This window comes from Cloeon dipterum, chromosome 2 (genome assembly GCF_949628265.1).
Source record: "Cloeon dipterum chromosome 2, ieCloDipt1.1, whole genome shotgun sequence".
NCBI lineage: Eukaryota > Metazoa > Arthropoda > Insecta > Ephemeroptera > Baetidae > Cloeon > Cloeon dipterum.
This window is the reverse complement of record NC_088787.1, coordinates 2,339,822-2,359,665: the sequence shown is the minus strand read 5'-3', so window position 1 is coordinate 2,359,665 and position 19,844 is coordinate 2,339,822. Positions and strand designations below refer to the sequence as shown.

The 19,844-nt window shown below is 39.1% G+C and overlaps 4 protein-coding genes across 5 annotated transcripts in view; 3 read left to right on the top strand and 1 right to left on the bottom strand.

The window, feature by feature from the left end:
- The window catches only part of LOC135936788 (protein yellow-like), a 68,581-nt gene that overhangs the window by 39,147 nt on the left and 9,590 nt on the right, over positions 1-19,844 (top strand). The gene's annotated exons all lie outside the window — the stretch shown is intronic.
- On the bottom strand, positions 60-3,500 carry LOC135937307 (protein yellow-like). The gene is made up of 5 exons (XM_065480454.1): positions 3,429-3,500; positions 2,152-2,470; positions 998-1,594; positions 604-739; positions 60-540 (listed from the first exon to the last, which is right to left on the bottom strand). Exons 2-5 carry the CDS (start codon positions 2,458-2,460, stop codon positions 215-217), a joined length of 1,368 nt encoding a protein of 455 aa, XP_065336526.1. The 5' UTR covers positions 2,461-2,470; positions 3,429-3,500; the 3' UTR covers positions 60-214.
- On the top strand, positions 5,136-19,823 carry LOC135936786 (protein yellow-like). Its single transcript, XM_065479735.1, has 5 exons — positions 5,136-5,187; positions 17,412-17,733; positions 18,275-18,877; positions 19,129-19,285; positions 19,570-19,823. Exons 2-5 carry the CDS (start codon positions 17,422-17,424, stop codon positions 19,587-19,589), a joined length of 1,092 nt encoding a protein of 363 aa, XP_065335807.1. The 5' UTR covers positions 5,136-5,187; positions 17,412-17,421; the 3' UTR covers positions 19,590-19,823.
- LOC135936099 (protein yellow-like) lies at positions 10,840-14,891 on the top strand. Of its 2 annotated transcripts, none has more exons than XM_065478790.1 (5): positions 10,840-10,918; positions 12,436-12,762; positions 13,623-14,219; positions 14,373-14,529; positions 14,641-14,891. In XM_065478790.1, exons 2-5 carry the CDS (start codon positions 12,448-12,450, stop codon positions 14,658-14,660), a joined length of 1,089 nt encoding a protein of 362 aa, XP_065334862.1. In that variant the 5' UTR covers positions 10,840-10,918; positions 12,436-12,447; the 3' UTR covers positions 14,661-14,891. The 2 variants fall into 2 exon arrangements, with proteins under 2 accessions (XP_065334862.1, XP_065334861.1); XM_065478789.1 differs by having other exon boundaries at positions 10,854-10,939.

Here is a 19,844-nt window from a genome sequence, read left to right as displayed (position 1 = left end):
CCTGTGTATATATTTAAAACTTGGATTAGATAAGGAAAACAAACACAGATTAATTATAAAGGGAATATTGGAGTATATATTTTTATTTAACTAGAAATATTCTTACAAATAAAATATTATTATGTTAAAAAAGACAATAAAAACAACATAGCATTATGATCATCTCTAGGTTTATTTTAATTAACCCAAAATTAAAAAGCAACACACTTTATTTTTATTGGAAAACTGTTTGCTGTCCGCAAGATTTTCCTTCGAAATGTACCTGATATAGGTTTGCATTCTTCCCGATTTCAGGGTCAGCCGCGCAATGGCAAGTCTGCAAAAGGACGAGGAACGGGAGAGAGATTGAACTTTGTGGGCGGGGCTGCGTCTTTCCAATAAGTTTACTCTGTGGACTCAGATTGATAAAGAAGACTCCGAGTAGATTCTGCGCTTCTCCAGTTGTTAAAGAGGGAGGAGGGGTAGATTCTTCACGAAGGGATGATGTGGATGATTCTGTGATTTCCTGCTGTCCTGAGGTCTCAGCAAGGGTCGTTGGAACTGTAATATGGTAAATAAGCGTGTTATTCTCGCAATGGAAGTGCACTCTAGGATTTTATTCACCTGTGAATAAATTCGATCTTGCGCCGACTGCAGCCTTGAGTAGTTGATGCCTAGTTTCATTTCTCTTCGTCACCCATAAATTGCCGTTTGCGTCCAAGGCAAAAGTAAATGGCCAATAACCATCCAGTTCTCCGACCTAAGAGAAACCAGTGATTTGATATTATTAGCCAAATAACGCATGAATTGTCGGAAGTAAAAAAGGGGCCTTTTAATATTTGAAATAAATTTCCCCCAAAATTTGCTTGCAACAAGTGTTTCAATGGTTAAAAAAGGCGGCTATGTTAGAAATCACGATAAAAATTATTTCGTGACATAAAAGCTATAAACAAATTATTCCAAAAATTTCAAATTTGTACGGCAGTACCAAAACTTTAATTTTTAACGGAATTTTCACCTCGTGTAATCTCTGCTCACGAAAGGGCTGCGAAATATTCCATTTGGAGGCGTAACTCTGTGTGGTAAAGGCGGCATACAAGACGTTGGCGCCGTCGATCAACATTCTGTAAGGTATTCCAGTCCATTCGCCGATTAATTTGACAGCAGCGCTTCCACCTTCATTCTTCAGCTCAGACACAGACACTGAGTACAGTTCATCGGAATTAAATCTTCCCAGGTACAACTGTCTCGCCTCCCTGTCAGCAGAGAGGGCCAAGCATTCCCATTTTCTGCCTGGTGTTTTAACCGACCAGGATTTGTCCAATTTTCGGCTGTAGACGACGATGTGCTCAGGAAAAGAGTCCGTGATGTACGCAAGGGAATCGTCTGCCGTTTTTTCCAGCACGATACCTCGCAGGTACCTATTAGAATATGCATGAGAGACGACTGTGTCCGGGAAGTGGTGAATCAACTCGGTTGCGTCGTTTTTGAGAAGGTTGAATATCCAAAGTTTGCTCGGACAAATCTCGCTACCGTCATCAAGCACCCACAACCGACCATCAGTGTCCGTTTCCATGCCGTAGGCCATCTGAATAGAATTGCAGTTGTCTTTTTTCTGGGAAGAAAAATAAAAACAGTTACTATATATATAAAAGCAGACTATTACCCAGCAAGAAATTGGATATCCGGATGATAATACTTCTGTACAGCCCGATTTCATAGGGCGGATATTCTCGGATTTCCAATTTCTTGCTGGGTATAGATTTTTGTATTAATTACTCGACATTTAGCAATAAATTCTAAAAGCGGATAAAAATTATTTAATTACTAAAAATTATTCGGACTGAATGCGAGACGTCTCGTTCAGCACGAGACTACAAATGTTAAAAATAAAATATTTTTCTAATTTGTCCAACTGTATAATTTAACGTGGAACGTCGCTGAAATAAAATTTTGAGGAGACAATATTAGATTTTGCTATTCTTATTCAGTAAAATAATTTTTACTAACGTAACTCAAAGGAGTGAAAGTTGAATGTCTCGAGCAGTAATTTGAAAATTCGTCCGATATTTAAGCGACGTCAACTTTAAAAATATTTTTTATTATAAAATTATCCCAATTTATTCTAACAATTAGAAGCGCTCAAGACGGTTTTGAATTTCGGAGACTTACATGAAATTGGCCGGTTGGGAAAGGAGCAAGTTTTGGAGGAGCAGTCGACGTGCCGCTCGTTGGCAGCCACACCAGATTTCCCGAAGACGAATCAAGGCTTAGAAATAGCCTTTCTCCAAAAACAGCCATGTATCTAGGATAAACATCGCCTGGCTTGTATTCATCTTTAATCTGTCCATTTGAAGTGTCCGTTTCCGCTCCTGCTGGCCTGATGAAATGAAATTGATCCCACTCGTAGACGGTTGTGAAGTTGATTGCGTTTGCCAGGCACAGGCAAAGCAAAAAGATGGAAGCAACGAACGGAAACATTGTGATCCAGCTGAAAAAAAATTAATTTGTACCGCGTGATTGTCAATAGAATTTGTTTTACCATTATTTGCTCATAATCTCATTATTCTAGCATAGCCTCAGTACATTTAAAACTGAAAAAAAACCAACTACTGTCCCTTTATCCTTATTCCTTATGCGCGTGTCGTGGTGACTTTAGGAACCTTCAATCTGTTCCAAAATGCAATAAAAAACAAGGCTTTTGCTCGCATCTCAGAGGATGATTTTGTTCGTTTGTTAAAAGAACAACACGGAATTGGACTTATTTTTGTAACAATTCAACGGATTCGTGGATTTCAACTCACGAGGTCTCGTATATTAAAAATGTGTCGCCGATCCCTTTTGTTTGGTTTTGAACCGAAATTTTGATTAAAGGAATTAAATTATAGCTAAGGTTGCAACGCTCTTGCTGCTGTTCATGATTTTCACGTTATTTCTGCTAGCTTTTCAATATTTTTTTTCCCAATTTTTGGGGTCATGCGGAAGTGTAAAAATCCCCGCTGTGGGACGAGAAGGCGCTCGCGATTTGTGCGTCCTGTTCGCGCGCGTTATCGCTGCCGCCGTGAATTTGAACCCGTTTCTCATGGTCGCTCAATCCAATGGAAATACATCACGAATGAATGAACTGAATTAAAAGCCAAGCAGTTTTTGAGTCCAGAAAATTAAAAAAAATAGCACGTAGGAAACACTTTTTGTCTCCACACCTGAATCGGCCGATTTAAAATTTAAAATTAAATTAATATTGAAATCAATATCTCAATTTTCACGTTCAAGATTAAATCAATAAACGAGTACATTTCCTTTCTATAAGTTAAATCAATATTTACAAAAATATTCAGTGGTTGAAAATATTGTTGTTTTGAACTGGGCTGCATTTTTAATTTCCAACACAAACCAAAAGCATAAACGAGTTTCAATAAAACAATAAGCCAACACAACTTTTCCTTTACCTTGAATGCAGCAAATATCGGCCCCAATTTTCAGCTGAGCCGAGACGATGCCAAGTCGAGGTTGAGAGAGCGTCTAAATTGCGCTTTTACTTTTGATAACTCGACGGGTTGGATTGGAGGTCGGAAATGACGTCATTTCGCGTGATAATTTTTTGAGTCGCAAAAGAAGCGCCCGCCGGAGGTTATTCTGAATAAATATCGTATCTAAATAAATCTGTAGTTTTTAGTCTCTGAACCAAAAATTAGTTCGGCCTATTAATAAGATTTTCCTAAGAGTTTTTCTTTACTCTTGCGAGCATTTCAGGTCTCAGGGCAATTTGCCCATTTTCGGCATTAGCGGGCCTCTCTAGAATCTCTGGATTCGGCCTCTACTAACCGATACGAAGTTAACAGTGTGTGGAAATGACTGGAGAGGTTTTCCATTTTTCACTACGAGTACCTTTCGTCAGGGAAAAAGTACAAAAATGATGCTATAGTCAACACGAAATTTATCCGGCATCATTTTATGACACAATTCGAGTCGATCAGATCAAAATCTTAGGAGGCTATAAATTTTGAAGTTTGAAAAACGAGATTATTTTTTTTGTTTCCTCATATGAATAACATTTTCAGGGTTACCCTGACCAGAAATCCTCTACAAAGCCCATTCTGTATGATTTTTTCTGCAATTTCAAGCACATTTGGTGAAACGCGGCCACAAATTGAAACCCTTGCCCGTGACCGACCTTCCTCAGGTCACGTGATCTGAGATACGAACGCGGACTGTTTAGCAGAGGGGTGTGTGGCCGCAGCCGCCTCGACTGACCCTAGCGCCCGTTGGCCAAGGCGCTAGCGTGGCAAAGCCGAAAAGTTGTGAAAACTTTATTGTAATTTTTCCATGGACCGGAAAAGCCTTGAATCGGGTATTTCGAGCCGAAAACATGGCACGGTCGGCCGTAAGATTGCGTTTCACAAGCCAAAATTGGTGTGCGTGCGAGCTGGGCTCCTTGTACAAAGCGAAAAAAATAATTTTATTAACAAATTGCCAATGACCACACACGAGATTAGAGTTTCTGTTAACTCCCCGCGGTGATTCAAACACTAAAAGGCAAAGAAATTGTCCAGGAGCTCGGCGGCGCCCATTATTGTACCCATTTATGCTGCCAAAAAAAAGCCAAATTTTTGAGAAAAATCGTAGAAATTCGCCAATGGAGCGGACAAATCTCAAACTCGGTTTCGCATCATTGGTCATCAATTAGAAGAGGATAGGGTATTAATCGTGGCCGTATTTCATTTAGAACTAAAATTTATTACTTCTCTTGTTATTCGAACAGGAAAACGGAAAAAATCACGTTTTTCAAAGTTCAATCCTAGGATTTTGATTGGATCGACACGTATTTGTTTTAAAAAACTTTCTTTAAAAACTCCGCGTTGATTGTGAGCCATTTTTAAAAATTTCATTCAATATCCCTGACGAAACGGTTCTCAGGGTTAAAAATGGACAACCATGGACCGACTGAACTAATTTTCGGTTAGTATAGTTATCTCAGAACTAAAACCTCCAACCAATTATCATATTTATGAGAACGCCTGGCGAGCAATCATTTGCGTCTCCCTCATCGCCGCAAAAAATCATCACGCGAAATGACGTCATTTCCGACCTCCAACCCAACCCGACGAGTTATCAAAATTAAATGCGCTATTTAGACGCTCTCTCCACCTCGGCAAAGCAGCGTCTCGGCTCAGCTGACCCTTGGAGGCGATTTTCGCTGCATTCAAGGTAAAGAAAACGTTTCGTTTTGGATTGTTTTATTGAAACTCATCTCTATGCTTTTCATTTGTGTTAAAAATTTAAAAATCCAGTATGTTAAAATAAATGTTTTTATGTACGCACTGAAATTATCTTTATTAGCCATTCATTACTTTTTTTAAAATGCTTTTCTTAGATTTAACAGACAGGACTCATACAGAAAAGAAATTTGAACTTGGAAAAAATAGCGCTTCGTCGGTTAAATCTGAAGTATAGGAGTGGAGAATAAGCGTTTCCAACGTGTTTATTTTTTTTAATTTTTCAAGACTCAAAAACTGTTCGGCTATGTTAATTATTTTTATGTATTTATTCGTGATATTTTCATTGGATTGAGCGACCACGAGAAACGGGTGAAAGTTCACTGTGCGAGCGATAACGCGCGAACGGGACGTGCAGATCGAGCGCCTTTTCGTCCCACAGCGGGTTTTTTATTCTTTCATTATCTCAACACAACCAAGTCAACAAAAATTGAATAAAACTTGAGCAAAATCCGGCAGGAATAACTTGAAAATAAAATCATCTCCAACGTATTAAAGGGTAGAAATCTTCAAAAGAGCGTAACAACAACATATAGGCTGATATAAATGAAGTATATTTTCCACTTTCAGGTCAGAATAAAGTACACAATTATTCATTTATTTGTTTCTTACGACCACTTTTCTGAGAATCATTGGCGATTTATATTCAAATTTCGCTCTAAATAATATTGAACCAGTTTCGAATTTAAACAGGCCAAGTCATTAAGCATTTTGCTCCTGCTATTCCTTCAAAACTCAGTTTATAATTTTTATTTCTTGGAAAATTTTGCTACTTCTACCTCCTTTCAGTATTTATCTATTTAATTATCAATCCACTGAGAGTGCTAAATTGAATGAGGATTTTATCGAATAATTTTAGCGCAAAACATCACGAATAATTATCGGTGCTGAATCTAGTTTTTTTTATACGGTTTTCCATTTGATTTCAGCTCGAAGACAATGTCTCCGTTATTTGCTGCCATCTTTTTGCTTGGCCTTTCCCTTGCCAACGCCGTCAACTTCACAACCGTCTACCAATGGGACAAATTCGATTTCATCTGGCCATCAGGAGCGGACACTTCAATTGGACAAATTAAACAAAATTTCATTCCGGATAATGTTGAAATTCGACACATGGCTGTTTTTGGAGAGAGGCTGTTTCTAAGCCTTGAAAGGTATCCCGGAATTCCCGCCACTTTGGTTTGGCTGCCAACGAGTGGCACGTCATCTACTCCTCCAAAGCTTGCTCCTTTTCCATCCTGGGAATTATACGTAAGTCTCTGAATGAAAAAACTGAGTTGAAAATTTACTTATCAGTGTGATTTTTAAAAAATCTGACAACTCCTCAAAATTCTTTATTTTTTGCTTTATTCCTCTGAGCGATTCAGTATAAATGGAACAATTTTTCACTTGGAAACAACAAAAATATATAATTTCCCCAATTTTTTCCTTTTTTATTTAATTAAGGACCGTTTTTGACTAAGTTTCTGAGCACACCAGTCGATTCCTGAGGGTCGAATAAGGTAAAGTGGATGTTCCAACTGAAAAGTCCAGCGCGACGAAGAACCTTTTTTCCCGCCAAAACAATGTGAACGTATTTGCGAGAAGTGCGCATGCGTCAGAGCAGGTGTGGCTAAGGAGAAGCGCCACGCCAGCCACTATAGCAGCCGGCATGAGCAGTGTTCTCGCATTCATATATATAAACTATAGTTTTGGCGGGAAAACAATTCGCACGTTGCGCTGGACTTTTTGGTAGGAAAAAATATCTGCTGTACCTGATTCGACCCTCAGGAATCGATTGGTGTGCTCAGAAACATTGTCAAAAACGGTCTTTAATGTTCTACGTGCAAAAGTATAGTTGTTGGGAAACGTAGAAATAAGCTTTTCTTCTTTCTTTTGGTTTTACTTACTAAACGATCTTTAAGCGAACAAAAAATCATTTTTTTCATTATTTTTTTTAAATCAACTGCTTTTAGAAATATTTGGTAGTAAATATTTATATATATCTTGGCAGACAAGAGACAGCTGCGACACTATTCAGGAGGCCAGAGGAATGGAAACGGACCCTGATGGTCTGTTGTGGGTGCTTGATGAAGGTGGCTGGAATTGTCCGAGCAAAGTTTGGATATTCGACCTTCTCAACAACGACACAACCGTGCGCGTCCACCAATTCCCGGACACAGTCGTCTCTCATTCATATGACAAAAGGGCCCTGCGTGAGATCGTGCTGGACAAAACGCCAGACGACTACCTTGCGTACATCACGGACCCTGAATCTGAGCACATCGTCGTTTATAACCGAAAAACGGACAAATCCTGGTCAGTTAAAACCCCAGGGATGAAGAGTTGGTATTCCTTGGCCCTCTCTCCTATCAGGGAAGCGAGACAGTTGTACCTTGGAAGATTGAACTCTAGAGAAATGTATTCGGTGTCTCTTTCTGAGCTGAAGAATGAAGGCGGAAGCGCTGCTGTGAAATACATCGACGAATGGACTGGAGTGCCTTACAGAATGCTAGTCGACAGCGCCAATGACTTGTATGCCGCCATTTCATTCCAGAATTACCTCTCCAAATGGAATATTTCGGAGCCCTTTCTTGAGAAGCGGTTTTATGAGGTAACATTAACATGCCTGAATAATGTTAACAACTTCTTAAAATAAATAAAAATATTTTTTATCGTTATTTTAAAATTGTTGCCTATTCCGCACATTGTTCAACCCAAGACAGATCTTCCGTCACACGGTCAAATTTTTAATTTGCTACAGTATAAAATTCCCATGTTAAAAGTTGAACTTTCCTACAATTTTATGCTTTGTCAGGATAACATTATCAAATCGTTTCACTCTTTTAGGTCGGAGAACTGCATGCTTATTGGCCATTTACTTTTGCCTTGGACATGAACGGCACTTTCTGGATGACACAGAGAAATGAAACTGGTGGTGGGATGAGGCATAAACTACTCAAGGCTGCAGTCGGCGCAAGAAAATACCTACTCGGCACGCCCACGGGTAAATAAAACTGGTATTTGACTCGATGAACATTTATGACAGCCTTTTTTTCTGTCAGATAATTAATATTTGCTAAAATGCATAAATTTTTAGTTACATAGTATTTCTGTTTATAAGTGTCGGCCATCCTCAAAACAAATGTACATTTAAATTTATTAATTGCAATTTATATTAATTATTGAAGTCCTCTTCATGAATATGAGGCCACAGAGAGTCCATTTCTTCGGACCAAACACCGCCAATAACGGAGTCTAATCTCTTTCTCTTATCTGATCCTTTTGCAGACTTGCCATTGCGTGGCTGATCCTGAAAATGAGAAGAATGCAGACCTCTTCCAGCCACATTTCGATGGACTTCTTCCTTTTCCCGGACAGCAAACAGTCTTTTACTGAGACTAGTATATAGTAAATTGTGTTCCAATTTATTTGTGGGTTAGTTGAAAAAAATAACGCTTTATGGTTTATCGTCTTTTCTAACAGAATAATCTATTATTTGTTGGAATTTTTGGGGCTAAATAAAAAAATATAATTGCATTATTCTCTTTATAGTAATACTGTGATGGTTTTTCTTATCTAATCCATTTTTCAATCTATATAGACATTTTGGTCAAGTTAAAAAAATAATTTTGACAATTTTCTGGAAATTTTCTCGGAAAAATAGAGCTTAGAATTTACAAGAAAAAGATTTTTTCATAAACAAAAGCGGTAATTCGTTTCCCCTTACAGTTAATATAATTATTTCATGCTTGCATTATTTTTTACGAATTAAACTAGACAACTAAGATGACATTGGTTTGCGCTAAACAACCATTTTCATAATTGTGCGAGTCAATTTCTGTAAAAATTAATATTTTAATTGATAGTCAAGCTGAAATTAAAAATGCTCAGTAGTATTTCCTCTCGTTATGCAATTTTCTCTGCGCTTTTGTCGAGCCGGTTGCATACTTTTTCAACAACTCCACTGATAATATTATCTGCGAGGCAGAATTTTTGCTGTGAAGATACGCCCACTTGGCAGTGAGATAATCACGGACGTGAAAAAGGCTGGATTTGCGAGACTCTCGAGAATATATCATCCATTTTTAAAGAGACAAGGAAAAAACCGCAATGAGGTGGTATCAAAGGCTGTCTAGTCGCCCTTGGCTTTGACAACGCCGTGCCAAAAGTTGCCTCTCTAAAACACACTGAACCATAGAGGTTTTTTGCTTGTATTTTTTTAAATTAAAACAAGGAGCTACCGCCTGCCCTTAAAGTCAGTCGAGGCGTTTGGCAACACCGCTCTGCTAAACAGTTCGCGGTCGTATCTCAGATCACGTGACCTGAGGAAGGTCGGTGACTGGCAAGGGTCACAAATCGTGGATGAAATCGCTGAAAAATCATCAAAAATATGCCTCGTGTAGGATTGCAGGTCGTGGTACCCTGAAAAAGGTCGTCAGGGTATGGCAGGTCGAAGCGCAGACCGAGACTAGTCCGATGAGGGGTCGTGGTCGACGATTGGACGAACGGCCGAATTTTAACAAAAATAAAACCATTTTCGCGAATGAGCGAAGCAGAAAAGTTGTGAAACATTTACTTTAATTTTTCCATGGACTGGACAAGCCTTGAATCAGGTATTTCAGGCTGAAAACATAACACGGGCGACCGTGAAAGATGGCCATAATTGGTGTGCGTGCGAGCTGGGCTAAGAGAACAGCCGCAAGTGCAAAACGGAAATAAATCGAAAAAAAATTAATTTTAATAAATTCCCTATAGCCAAACTCGAGACTGTTGTCTCCCCGGGGTTGATTCAATCGCTAAAAGACAAAGAAATTGTCCAAAAGGTTGGCGGCGCCCATTCTGCCCTTTTTGTCACTGCTCGTTCGTGCGCCGAGTGAAACATTAAATTTTTTAAAAAATCGCCATAATTCGCGTATTGGCCAGAAAAATCTCAAACTCGATTTCGAATCATTGGTCATCAATTAGAAGAGGATAGGGTCGATTAATCGTGGCCGAAATTGATTTAGAACTAAAAATTATTACTTCTCTTGTTATTCGAACAGGAAAACGGGAAAAAAACACGTTTTACAAAGTTAAATCCTATATGATTTTGATTGGATCGGCTCTTATTTGTTTTTCAAATGTTGCTAGAAAAATAATTCCGCGTTGCTTGAGAGTTGTGAGCCATTTTCTAAAATGTTATCCCTGATAATCCCTTGACGAAAAGGTTCTCCAGGTTAAAAATAGACATCCTCTCGGAGCTAATAACTGCAGTCCTATGGCCGCGAATATGGGTTTCCGCAAACAATTACCTTTGCATCGGCGGTTAGTAAAAGCCGAATCTCGATTTTCGATATCGGGAGAATCCCAACTTTGAAAAATCGCCACGAGCCCTGAGATATGCTCACTGCTCACTCGAGTAAAAAACCTCTCAGGAAAATCTTACAATAGGCCGAAATAATTGTTGGTTAATAATTATTTTAGAACTAAAAACTCCAGCCAATTGACAGATTTATTTCGACATGACGTTTAATCAGAATAACCTCCGGCGAGCACTTCTTTTGCGACCCAAAAAATGGTCACGCGAAATGACGTCATTTGCGACCTCCAACCCGATCGACGAGTTATCAAAAGTAAAAGCGCTATTTAGACGCTCTCTCAACCTCGAGAAGGCAGCCTCTCGGCTCAGCTGAAAGTTACAGGTGATTTTTGCTGCTTTTAAGGTAAAAAAACGATTCGTGTTTGTCTCTTCCTATCACAACTCATCTATGCTTTTGATTTGTGTTAAAAATTAAAAATTCTTCTCAGTCTTGAAAAAAAAACACATAGGAAGGATATGGAAAAGAAATGTATTCATTTATTGATTTAATTTTTAACTCAATTCAATTCAATTCTGTTTATTTCTCAATAACAAGTCAAACATTTAAAACATGATATGACAAAAAATCACATTATTGGAGAAATTTAGGCATTTGTAGTATATTAGCGATCAACTCGCTGAAACTCATGACTAAAATAAAAGCAAAAGTTACTTTTACCTCAATCACTCACCATACTACAGCCTATACTAGATAACACTTAAAATCACATACATTTTACTGTATTTTGGAAACTGGGAAACCGGACACATTTTAATGGCGGACGGGAGGGAATTCCATTGTTGCACGAAGCGAAATGAGAACGAGTGCACTCCGAGATCAGTGCGTGCGCGTGGAGGAATCAGTCGGTGCTCGCCATCCGAGTTTCTCATTGTTCTGCACACGATTATGCGTTCCATAGCATCCATGTCAGTTTCACCGTCGAGACATTTCCTATAAAGAAAGTCATGTCATTGTGGCTGAGCTGCTGGTGGACCGTCAGCAGCTCTTTTCTCGCTTTTTCGGAAACATGCCGCCCATGCACGAACCGAAGGGCCCGATTTTGCACTCTCTCAAATTTATGGACGTTGCACTGGGTGGACGGGTGCCGTAGAACAAGAGCGGCTTGACCATCGTCAGGTAGGCCAGCCGCTTGACGCGTGGGGTGCAGCCGTAGAGGTTGCGCGCCACGAACGAGAGCACTTTGGCCGCTTTGCCGCGCGCGATGTCTGTGTGCTTGTTCCACCGCAAGTCACTGCCCACATGCACGCCGAGGATGCGCTCGGTGGCGTGTTGTACTCAAGCACTGCGCCGCCGACGGTGTAAGGGGGGTGCAACGCGTTTTTAGCCCTTGTCACGTCCATCACGTGACACTTGGCCACGTTGAGCTCCATACCGTTGCTCGCGCACCACGCAAACGTTTAACGTCAAAATTTGAGATATTTTGCTTCGGTTAAATCTGAAAGAAGAGTGGAGACATATTTATTTTATTTCTGGATTCAAAAACTGCATGATCGGCCATGTTGCTCCAGTTTATTTATTCGTTTTATTTTCATTGGATTGAGCGACCATGAGAAACGGGCCCAAGGTCACTGTGGATGAAGCGATAACGCGCGAACGGGACGTGCAGATCGAGCGCCTTTTCGCCACTCAGCGGGTTTTTTTATTCTTATTATAATTTTTATATCTTGGAGAATTTTGCCATTACTACCTCCACTCAGTCTAGCTTTTAATGATTTAATTTTTAATCCACTGAGAGTGCTAAAATGAACAAAGGATTTTATCGAATCATTTCAATACATAATTTTGATCATCAATATTAAATATCGGTGCTGAATCGATAAGTTTTTATTTGATTTCAGCTCGAACACAAAATGTCTCCGTTCTATGCCGCCATCTTTTTGCATGGCCTGTGCCTGATGGCCAACGCCTTCGACTTCACAACCGTCTACGAATGGAAAAAATTCGATTTCGTCTGGCCCTCAGGAGCGGACAGTTCAAATGGACAGATTAAAGACAAATACAGGCCGAAGAATGTTTCTCCTGCATTCATGGCTGTTTTTGGAGAAAGGCTCTTTCTAAGCCTTGAAGCTTATCGTGGAATTCCCGCCACTTTGGTGTGGCTGCCAACGAGCGACACGTCGACTGCACCTCCGAAGTTTGCTCCTTTTCCATCCTGGGAATTACACGTAAGTCTCTGAATGAAAAACTGACAATCAGAGTTGAGCTTCGATTAGAATAATCCGTGAAAATTTGACGAGCAATCAATTCATTTAATAATAAACAAAATTTATTTTAACAGTGCGGAAAACTTTTCAACATTCTTTATTATTTTGCATTGTTTAAGACCTTTAATCCTCTGAGCAATTCAATACATAAATGGATAATTGTTTACTTGAAACCAACAAAATATAGATTTACCCCAATTTTTTCCTTTTTTTATTTAATTTAATTAAAGACCGTCTTTGACGAAGTTTCTGAGCACACCAATCGATTCCTGAGGGTCGAATTGGGTATAGTGGATCTTTTTTCCGACCGAAAAGTCCAGCACGACGAAGAACTTTTTTCCCGCCAAAAATATGTGAACCTATTTGCGAGAAGTGCCCATGTGTCAGAGCTGGCAAACGCAAATCGCCGGCTGCTAGTGGCTGTCGTGATACTTCTCCTCTGCCACAGCAGCTAGCTCTGACGCATGCGCACTTCTCGCAAATAGGTTCATACTGTTTTGGCGGGAAAACATTCTTCGTTGAGCTGGACTTTTTCGGTCGGAAAAATATCTACTTTACCAAATTCGACCCTCAGGAATCGATTGGTGAGCTCAGAAACTTCATCAAAGACGTTCTTTAATGTTCTACGTACAAAATTACAGTTGTTAGAAAACTTTTGGTGTTACACGTACTGAACGATTTTCGTCAGCGCACAAAAAATCATTTCTTCATTTAAAATTATTAAAAGTATACATATAATTAATTTCAATAATATTTTTCTAAATCAAACTATGCTTTTAGAAATATTCGGTAATAAAAAATGTTTTTATTTATTTTCCCAGAAAAAGGACAACTGCGAAACTATTCAGAAGGCCAAAGGTTTGGAAACGGACCCTGATGGTCGGTTGTGGGTGGTTGATCAAGGTAGCAGCAATTGTTCGGGCAAAATTTGGATATTCGACCTTCTCAACAACGACACAACCGAGCTCGTTCACCAGTTCCCGGACAAAGTCGTCTCTAATTCATTTGATGAAAGGTCCTTGCGGGATATGGTGCTGGACAAAACGCCAGACGATTACCTCGCGTACATCACGGACTCTAAACCTGAGCACATCGTCGTTTACAGCCGAAAAATGGACAAATCCTGGTCAGTTAAAACACCATGGAGATTTTGGCATACCTTGGCCCTCTCTCCTGACACGGAAGCGAGACAGTTGTACCTTACAAGACATGATTACACTGGACTGTATTCAGTGTCTGTGTCTGAGCTGAGGAATGAAGGCGGAAGCGCTGCTGTCAAATTAATCGGCGAGTGGACTCGAAAACCCTACAGAATGTTGATCGACAGCGATAACATCTTGTATGCCGCCTTTAACGAAAAAAGTTACCTCTCTAAATGGAATATTTCGGAGCCCTTTCTTGAGCAGCGGACACATGAGGTATAATGCGAAACATTTTCCTGTATAAATAAAATTTTTAATTTCCTGAATGATTTTATAAATTTCTAAAAATCAGTAAAAATATAATTGTTATCGTGATTTTAAAAATGTTACCTTTGCGCCCATTGTAATCACTGTCACTGCATTTTTTAGGTCGGAACACTGGTTGCAATAGTGCCATTTACTTTTGCCTTGGACACGAACGGCACTTTCTGGATGACGGAGAGAAATGCAAGTGGGCGTGTGGATAGGACAAAACTACTCAAGGCTGCACACGGCGCACAATCGTATCAATTCGGCACGTCCACAGGTAAATAAAATCCAACTACGAGAGAAATATGATAAAATTTTGTGCTTCATATTTACATTAATTTGCCAATAACGGAGTCTAATCTCTTTCTCTTATCTGATCCTTTTGCAGAGTTGCCATTGCGTGGCTGATCCTGAAAATGAGAAGAACGCAGACCTCTTCCAGCCACATTTCGACGGACATGCCTCGTTTTCCCGGACAGCAAACAGTCTTTTACTGAGACTACTATAAAATAAAGTGTGTTGCAATTTAGTTGTGGGTTAGTTAAAAATAACATTGAGAGATGAACATTATCGCCTTTTTCAACACGAATAATTCATCGAAAATAAAATTATATATTGCATTATTCCCTATGTAATTAATCTGTGTTGGTTTTTCTTATCTAATCAATTTTTAAATGTATATAGAAATTTTGGTCGGGTTAAAAAACTAATTTTCTAATAAACAATTAAATTTTTTCTGCGGCCACTCGCTCAGTGATCAAATTAGGACCAGGCGAGTGAACAGCCCACGGGAAGTGCGGAGCAGAGCTTTAAGGAAAAAAATAACTGAAATATGTTAAGGTATGGTGGTCAATTCCTTCATTGCCGCAACATCTTCGGTGATGCCCTCGAATTTTGTGGGTCGAGATGGAAAAATATCAGGTGCCTTTGGTGCGGTAACTGTTCTCCGTCTCGCTCGCAAAACGTCTCTTTTGGCTGCGCGAGCGAGCGGGACCAAAGTACAAGTTGCTGGTGTGGCCGACAGGTCAAAGAGGGTCACGACGTCACGAGAAGAACCAACGAAAAAAACTCGAACTCGGTTTTCCATGATTAGGCTATAGAAATCGAACTAAAATTAAATTAGAACTAAAAAATCCGAAATTATTATTACTTCTTTATGGGGAAACGAAGAAAAAAGGTTTTTCCAAATTCAAAAACCATCTTGTCCTAGGATTTTGATGAAATCGACTCGTAGTTGGTCTTAAAATGACGCAAGATAAATTCCGCATTGCAATTTTACTCATTATTTTTTAATTTTAGCCCAGATTCAAAGATAACTCTATATTAACAAAAGGTATTTAGAGTAAAAATGCAACCTTTCGGAGTTCATAACTCCGGTCCTCTGGGCGCGATTTTGGATTTCTGCCCGCAGTTAGTTTCGACTCGGTAAATAGAAGCCGAATCTCGAGTTTTTAGGTCCCGAGGCTCAGCACGAGTACCGAAAATGGGCAAATTGCAGCTGAGTAAAAAAAACTTGCAGGACTACAATTAATATGCAATTTAGACATGATGTTTATTCAGAATAACCTCCGGCGGGCACTTCTTTTGCGACCCGAAAAATTACCACGCGAAATGACGTCATTTCCGACCTCCAACCCGACGAGTTATCAAAAGTAAAAGAGCTATTTAGACGCTCTCTCAACGTCGACAAGGCAGAGCGTCGGCTCAGCTGACACTTGGGGGCGATTTTTGCTGCATTTAAGGTAAAGAAAACGTTTTATATTGGTCTGTTTTATTGCAACTCATCTATTCTTTTGATATATGTAGAAAAATTGTTTTAACCACTGAATATTTTTTAAATAAAGATTATCTGAGATTTAACAGACAGGAAATGATATTGAAAAGAATTCGATACATTGATTGATTTAATTTGGAACGTGTATAAATGAGATATTGCTCGAGTTAAATCTGGAGGAGGATTGGAGACGACCTTATTTTTGTAATTTTTTAATCTGGGCTCAAAAACTGCTTGGCTACGTTAATTTAGTTTATTTATTCATGATATGTTTTCACTGGACTGAGCGTCCAAGATAAACGGGTCCAAGTTCACTGTGGCAGCGATAACGCGAGCGGGACGTGCAGAGACCTCAGCCGGGAGTTATGCGCTTTCGCTCTCTTACACAATTAGGTCGACAAAAAAAATTGGAAAAAATTTAATCGAAAGCCAGCAGAAGTCACGTGAAAATCATGAATGACACCAAGAGCGTTGCAACCTTAGGCTATACTTTAATCAAAATTTGTTTCGGTTTCGGTTCGAAACCAAACAAAAGGGCTCGGCGACATGTTTAATATGAGACCTCGTGAATCGAAAACCATGAATCCATTGAATTGTTACAAAAATAAGTCCAATTGACCAGTTGCATAAACCCTTAGTTATTGAAGCCGCCAACAGATGGCGCAACCACAGACTTTCTTAAAAATTTTGTTTTAAGCGGTTTTAAGGCATTTCCACTGCGATTTCAGACTCAATCTAGCTATTTTGAATTTTTTAATTAATTTGCTTTTTTTTAGACGTGCTGAAAACCAAAATCGGTTCAGCCATTCGCCGTAGAAACGTTGGAAAAGATTTTTTCATTTCAAAAAAAAGTTTTTCACGATTCTACGGCGATTGGCTGAACCGATTTTGGTTTTCAGCACGTCAAAAAATAGCAAATTAATTGAAGAATGCACAGTAGTAGCTAGATTGGGTCTGAAATCGCAGCGGAAGTGCCTTAAAATCGAAATTCTACGGTGGCGCCATCTGTTGGCGGCTTCGAACACTTAGGGTTTATGCAACTGGTCAATTCCGCGTGTGCGTTATATTTGGGGTTGATCTTTTAACCAAAAGAAACAAAATTTACCTCTAAGGTGCGAGCAAAAGCCTTATTGTGTTGTATTCCAGTTTGGAACAGATTGAAGGCACCTACAGGCATGCGCATTAGTACAATAATAAGGATGGAAGAAAGATAAAGGGATAATAGTTGGTTTTTACGGTTTTAAATCCACTGAGACTATGCTTAGAATAATGGTTTTATTAACAAATTTATAATGGTAATTTTTTTCTATTAATAACCACGCATAAATATCGATACTAAAAGAAGTTAGTAAATGGTTTTAATTTTGATTTTTTTTTGCTTTCAGCTCGAAGACAATGTCTCCGTTCTTAGCGGCCATCTTTTTGCTTGGCCTGTGCCTGGGAAACGCCGTCAACTTCACAACCGTCTACGAGTGGGACAAATTCGATTTCGTCTGGCCATCAGGAGCGGACACTTCAGTTGCCCAGATGAAACAAAATTTCAATCCAAAATATGTAGAAATTCGACACATGGCTGTTTTTGGAGAAAGGCTGTTTCTCAGCCTTGAATTGAAATACGGAATTCCCGCCACTTTGGTGTGGCTGCCAACGAGCGGCACGTCGACTGAAACTCCAAAACTTGCTCCTTTTCCATCCTGGGATTTACGGGTAAGTCTTGAATGTTTTAAGCATCTATTTGAATAAATTGGGACAATTTGACGTGAAATCAACTCAATTAATAGCAATAAATGTTGTAAGAGTGTTGTCTTAAATAATATGGCAAACCAACTCTCAAATTACTGCATCTTTTTTTTATTTTTCGTCGTTTTAAACAACATTATATGCAACATAATTAGGGCTGTGAATTTTAGACGATTGACTATTTTTTCTAAGCTTCAGCTTGCGGGACAATCAAATGAGCACGAATCATGCAATTTTAAGCTATTTATAAATCACTATAGTACATAAGTTAAACATATGTATTCTTGTGAAATGTATAAAAAAGCGAAGAATAAACAATGAAAAATAAAACCGTCTAAAACCACCTCTAAATTGACAAAAACCGTCTAATTTGCTCATAGAAACAGTCTAAAAATAGTCGAATATTTTAGCCAAAAAAATCGTCGTTCACTAACTGCGTGGCATATTTTCTTCTCACATTTTTAATTTTTTGGTCTCTAAAATGAAAAATGTATATCTCTTTTTCTAGAGAAAGGAGAACTGCGGGACTATTCAGGCAGCCAAAGGAATAGAAACGGACCCTGATGGTCGGTTGTGGGTGCTTGATGACGGTCTCGGCAACTGTTTCAGGAAACTTTGGATATTCGACCTGCTCAACAACGACACAACCGAGCGCGTTCACCGATTCCCGGACACCGACACCGTCATCTCTCATGCACCTAATAAAAGGTGGCTGCGTGATATAGTGCTGGACAAAACAACGGACGATCACCTTGCGTACATCACGGAGCATTATTCTGAGCACATAATCGTGTACAACCGAAAAATGGACAAATCCTGGTCGGTTAAAACACCGAGGAGACAATGGAATTCCTTGGCTCTCTCTCCCAACAGCGAAGCTAGACAGTTGTACCTTGCAAGATATAGTTCCAAAGAACTGTACTCAGTGTCTTTGTCTGAGTTGAAGAATGAAGGCGGAAGCGCTGCTGTGAAATTCATCGGCGAATGGACAGAAAATCCATACAGAATTTTATTGGACAGTGCCGATGTCTTGTATGCCGCCTTTTACCACGAGAATTACGTCTCCAAATGGAATATTTCGGAGCCCTTTCTTGAGCAGAGGTTACACGAGGTAAAAGAAAATCCGCTTAATAAAGAAAACGTTTATAGCTTTAATATCACCAAATTTTTTCTATCATGATTTCTAACATGATCACCTTTTCACACATTGAAATCAATTGGCGAACCTTGTTTCCTGTTTGTTGCAATCTGTTATCAGATTTGTGAAAATTTAAATTAAATATTATGTAAAAGTCTCCTTTTATTCCCGACAAAATTTATTGTTTGTCCGGCTAACAATATTAAATCACTGCACTCTTTTAGGTCGGAAAACTGCATGCTTATTGGCCATTTACTTTTGCCTTGGACACGAACGGCACTTTCTGGATGACGGAGACAAATGAAACTGGTGGTGGGATTAGGCACAAACTACTCAAGGCTGCAGTCGGCGCAAGATCGTATCTATTCGGCACGTCCGCAGGTAAATAAAACTGGCATTGGGTACGATCAACACCTATGACAGGCTTTTTCTGTCAGAAAATGGAATATTTGCCAAATGGTGTAAATTTTTAGTTAGTATATTTCTGCGTTTATAAGTCGGCCATCTTCAAATCAAATGTTCATTTCAACTTTAATATTTAAATATAATTTTAATAATTGCAATTTATAATAATTGGAGTTCTCTTTATAAGAACCTGAGGCCACAGAGTCCATTCTTCAGACCAAACACCGTCAATAAAACCCGTTCCTGATCCTTTTTTGTAGACTTGTCATTGCGTGGCTGACCCTGAGGATAAAAAGAATGCAAACCTCTTCCAGCCACATTTCGATGGACTTCACCCTTTTCCCGGACAGCAAACGGAGCCTTTTACTGAGACTATTATAAAATAAAAAGTGTGTTGCAATTTAGTTGTGGGCTAGTTAAAAATAATAAAGAGATATGAACATAACGCTATATGGTTTATCGCATTTTTCAACAGAATAATCTTTTATTCGTATGAATAATTCAAGGAAAATAATAATAAATATTGCATTATTCC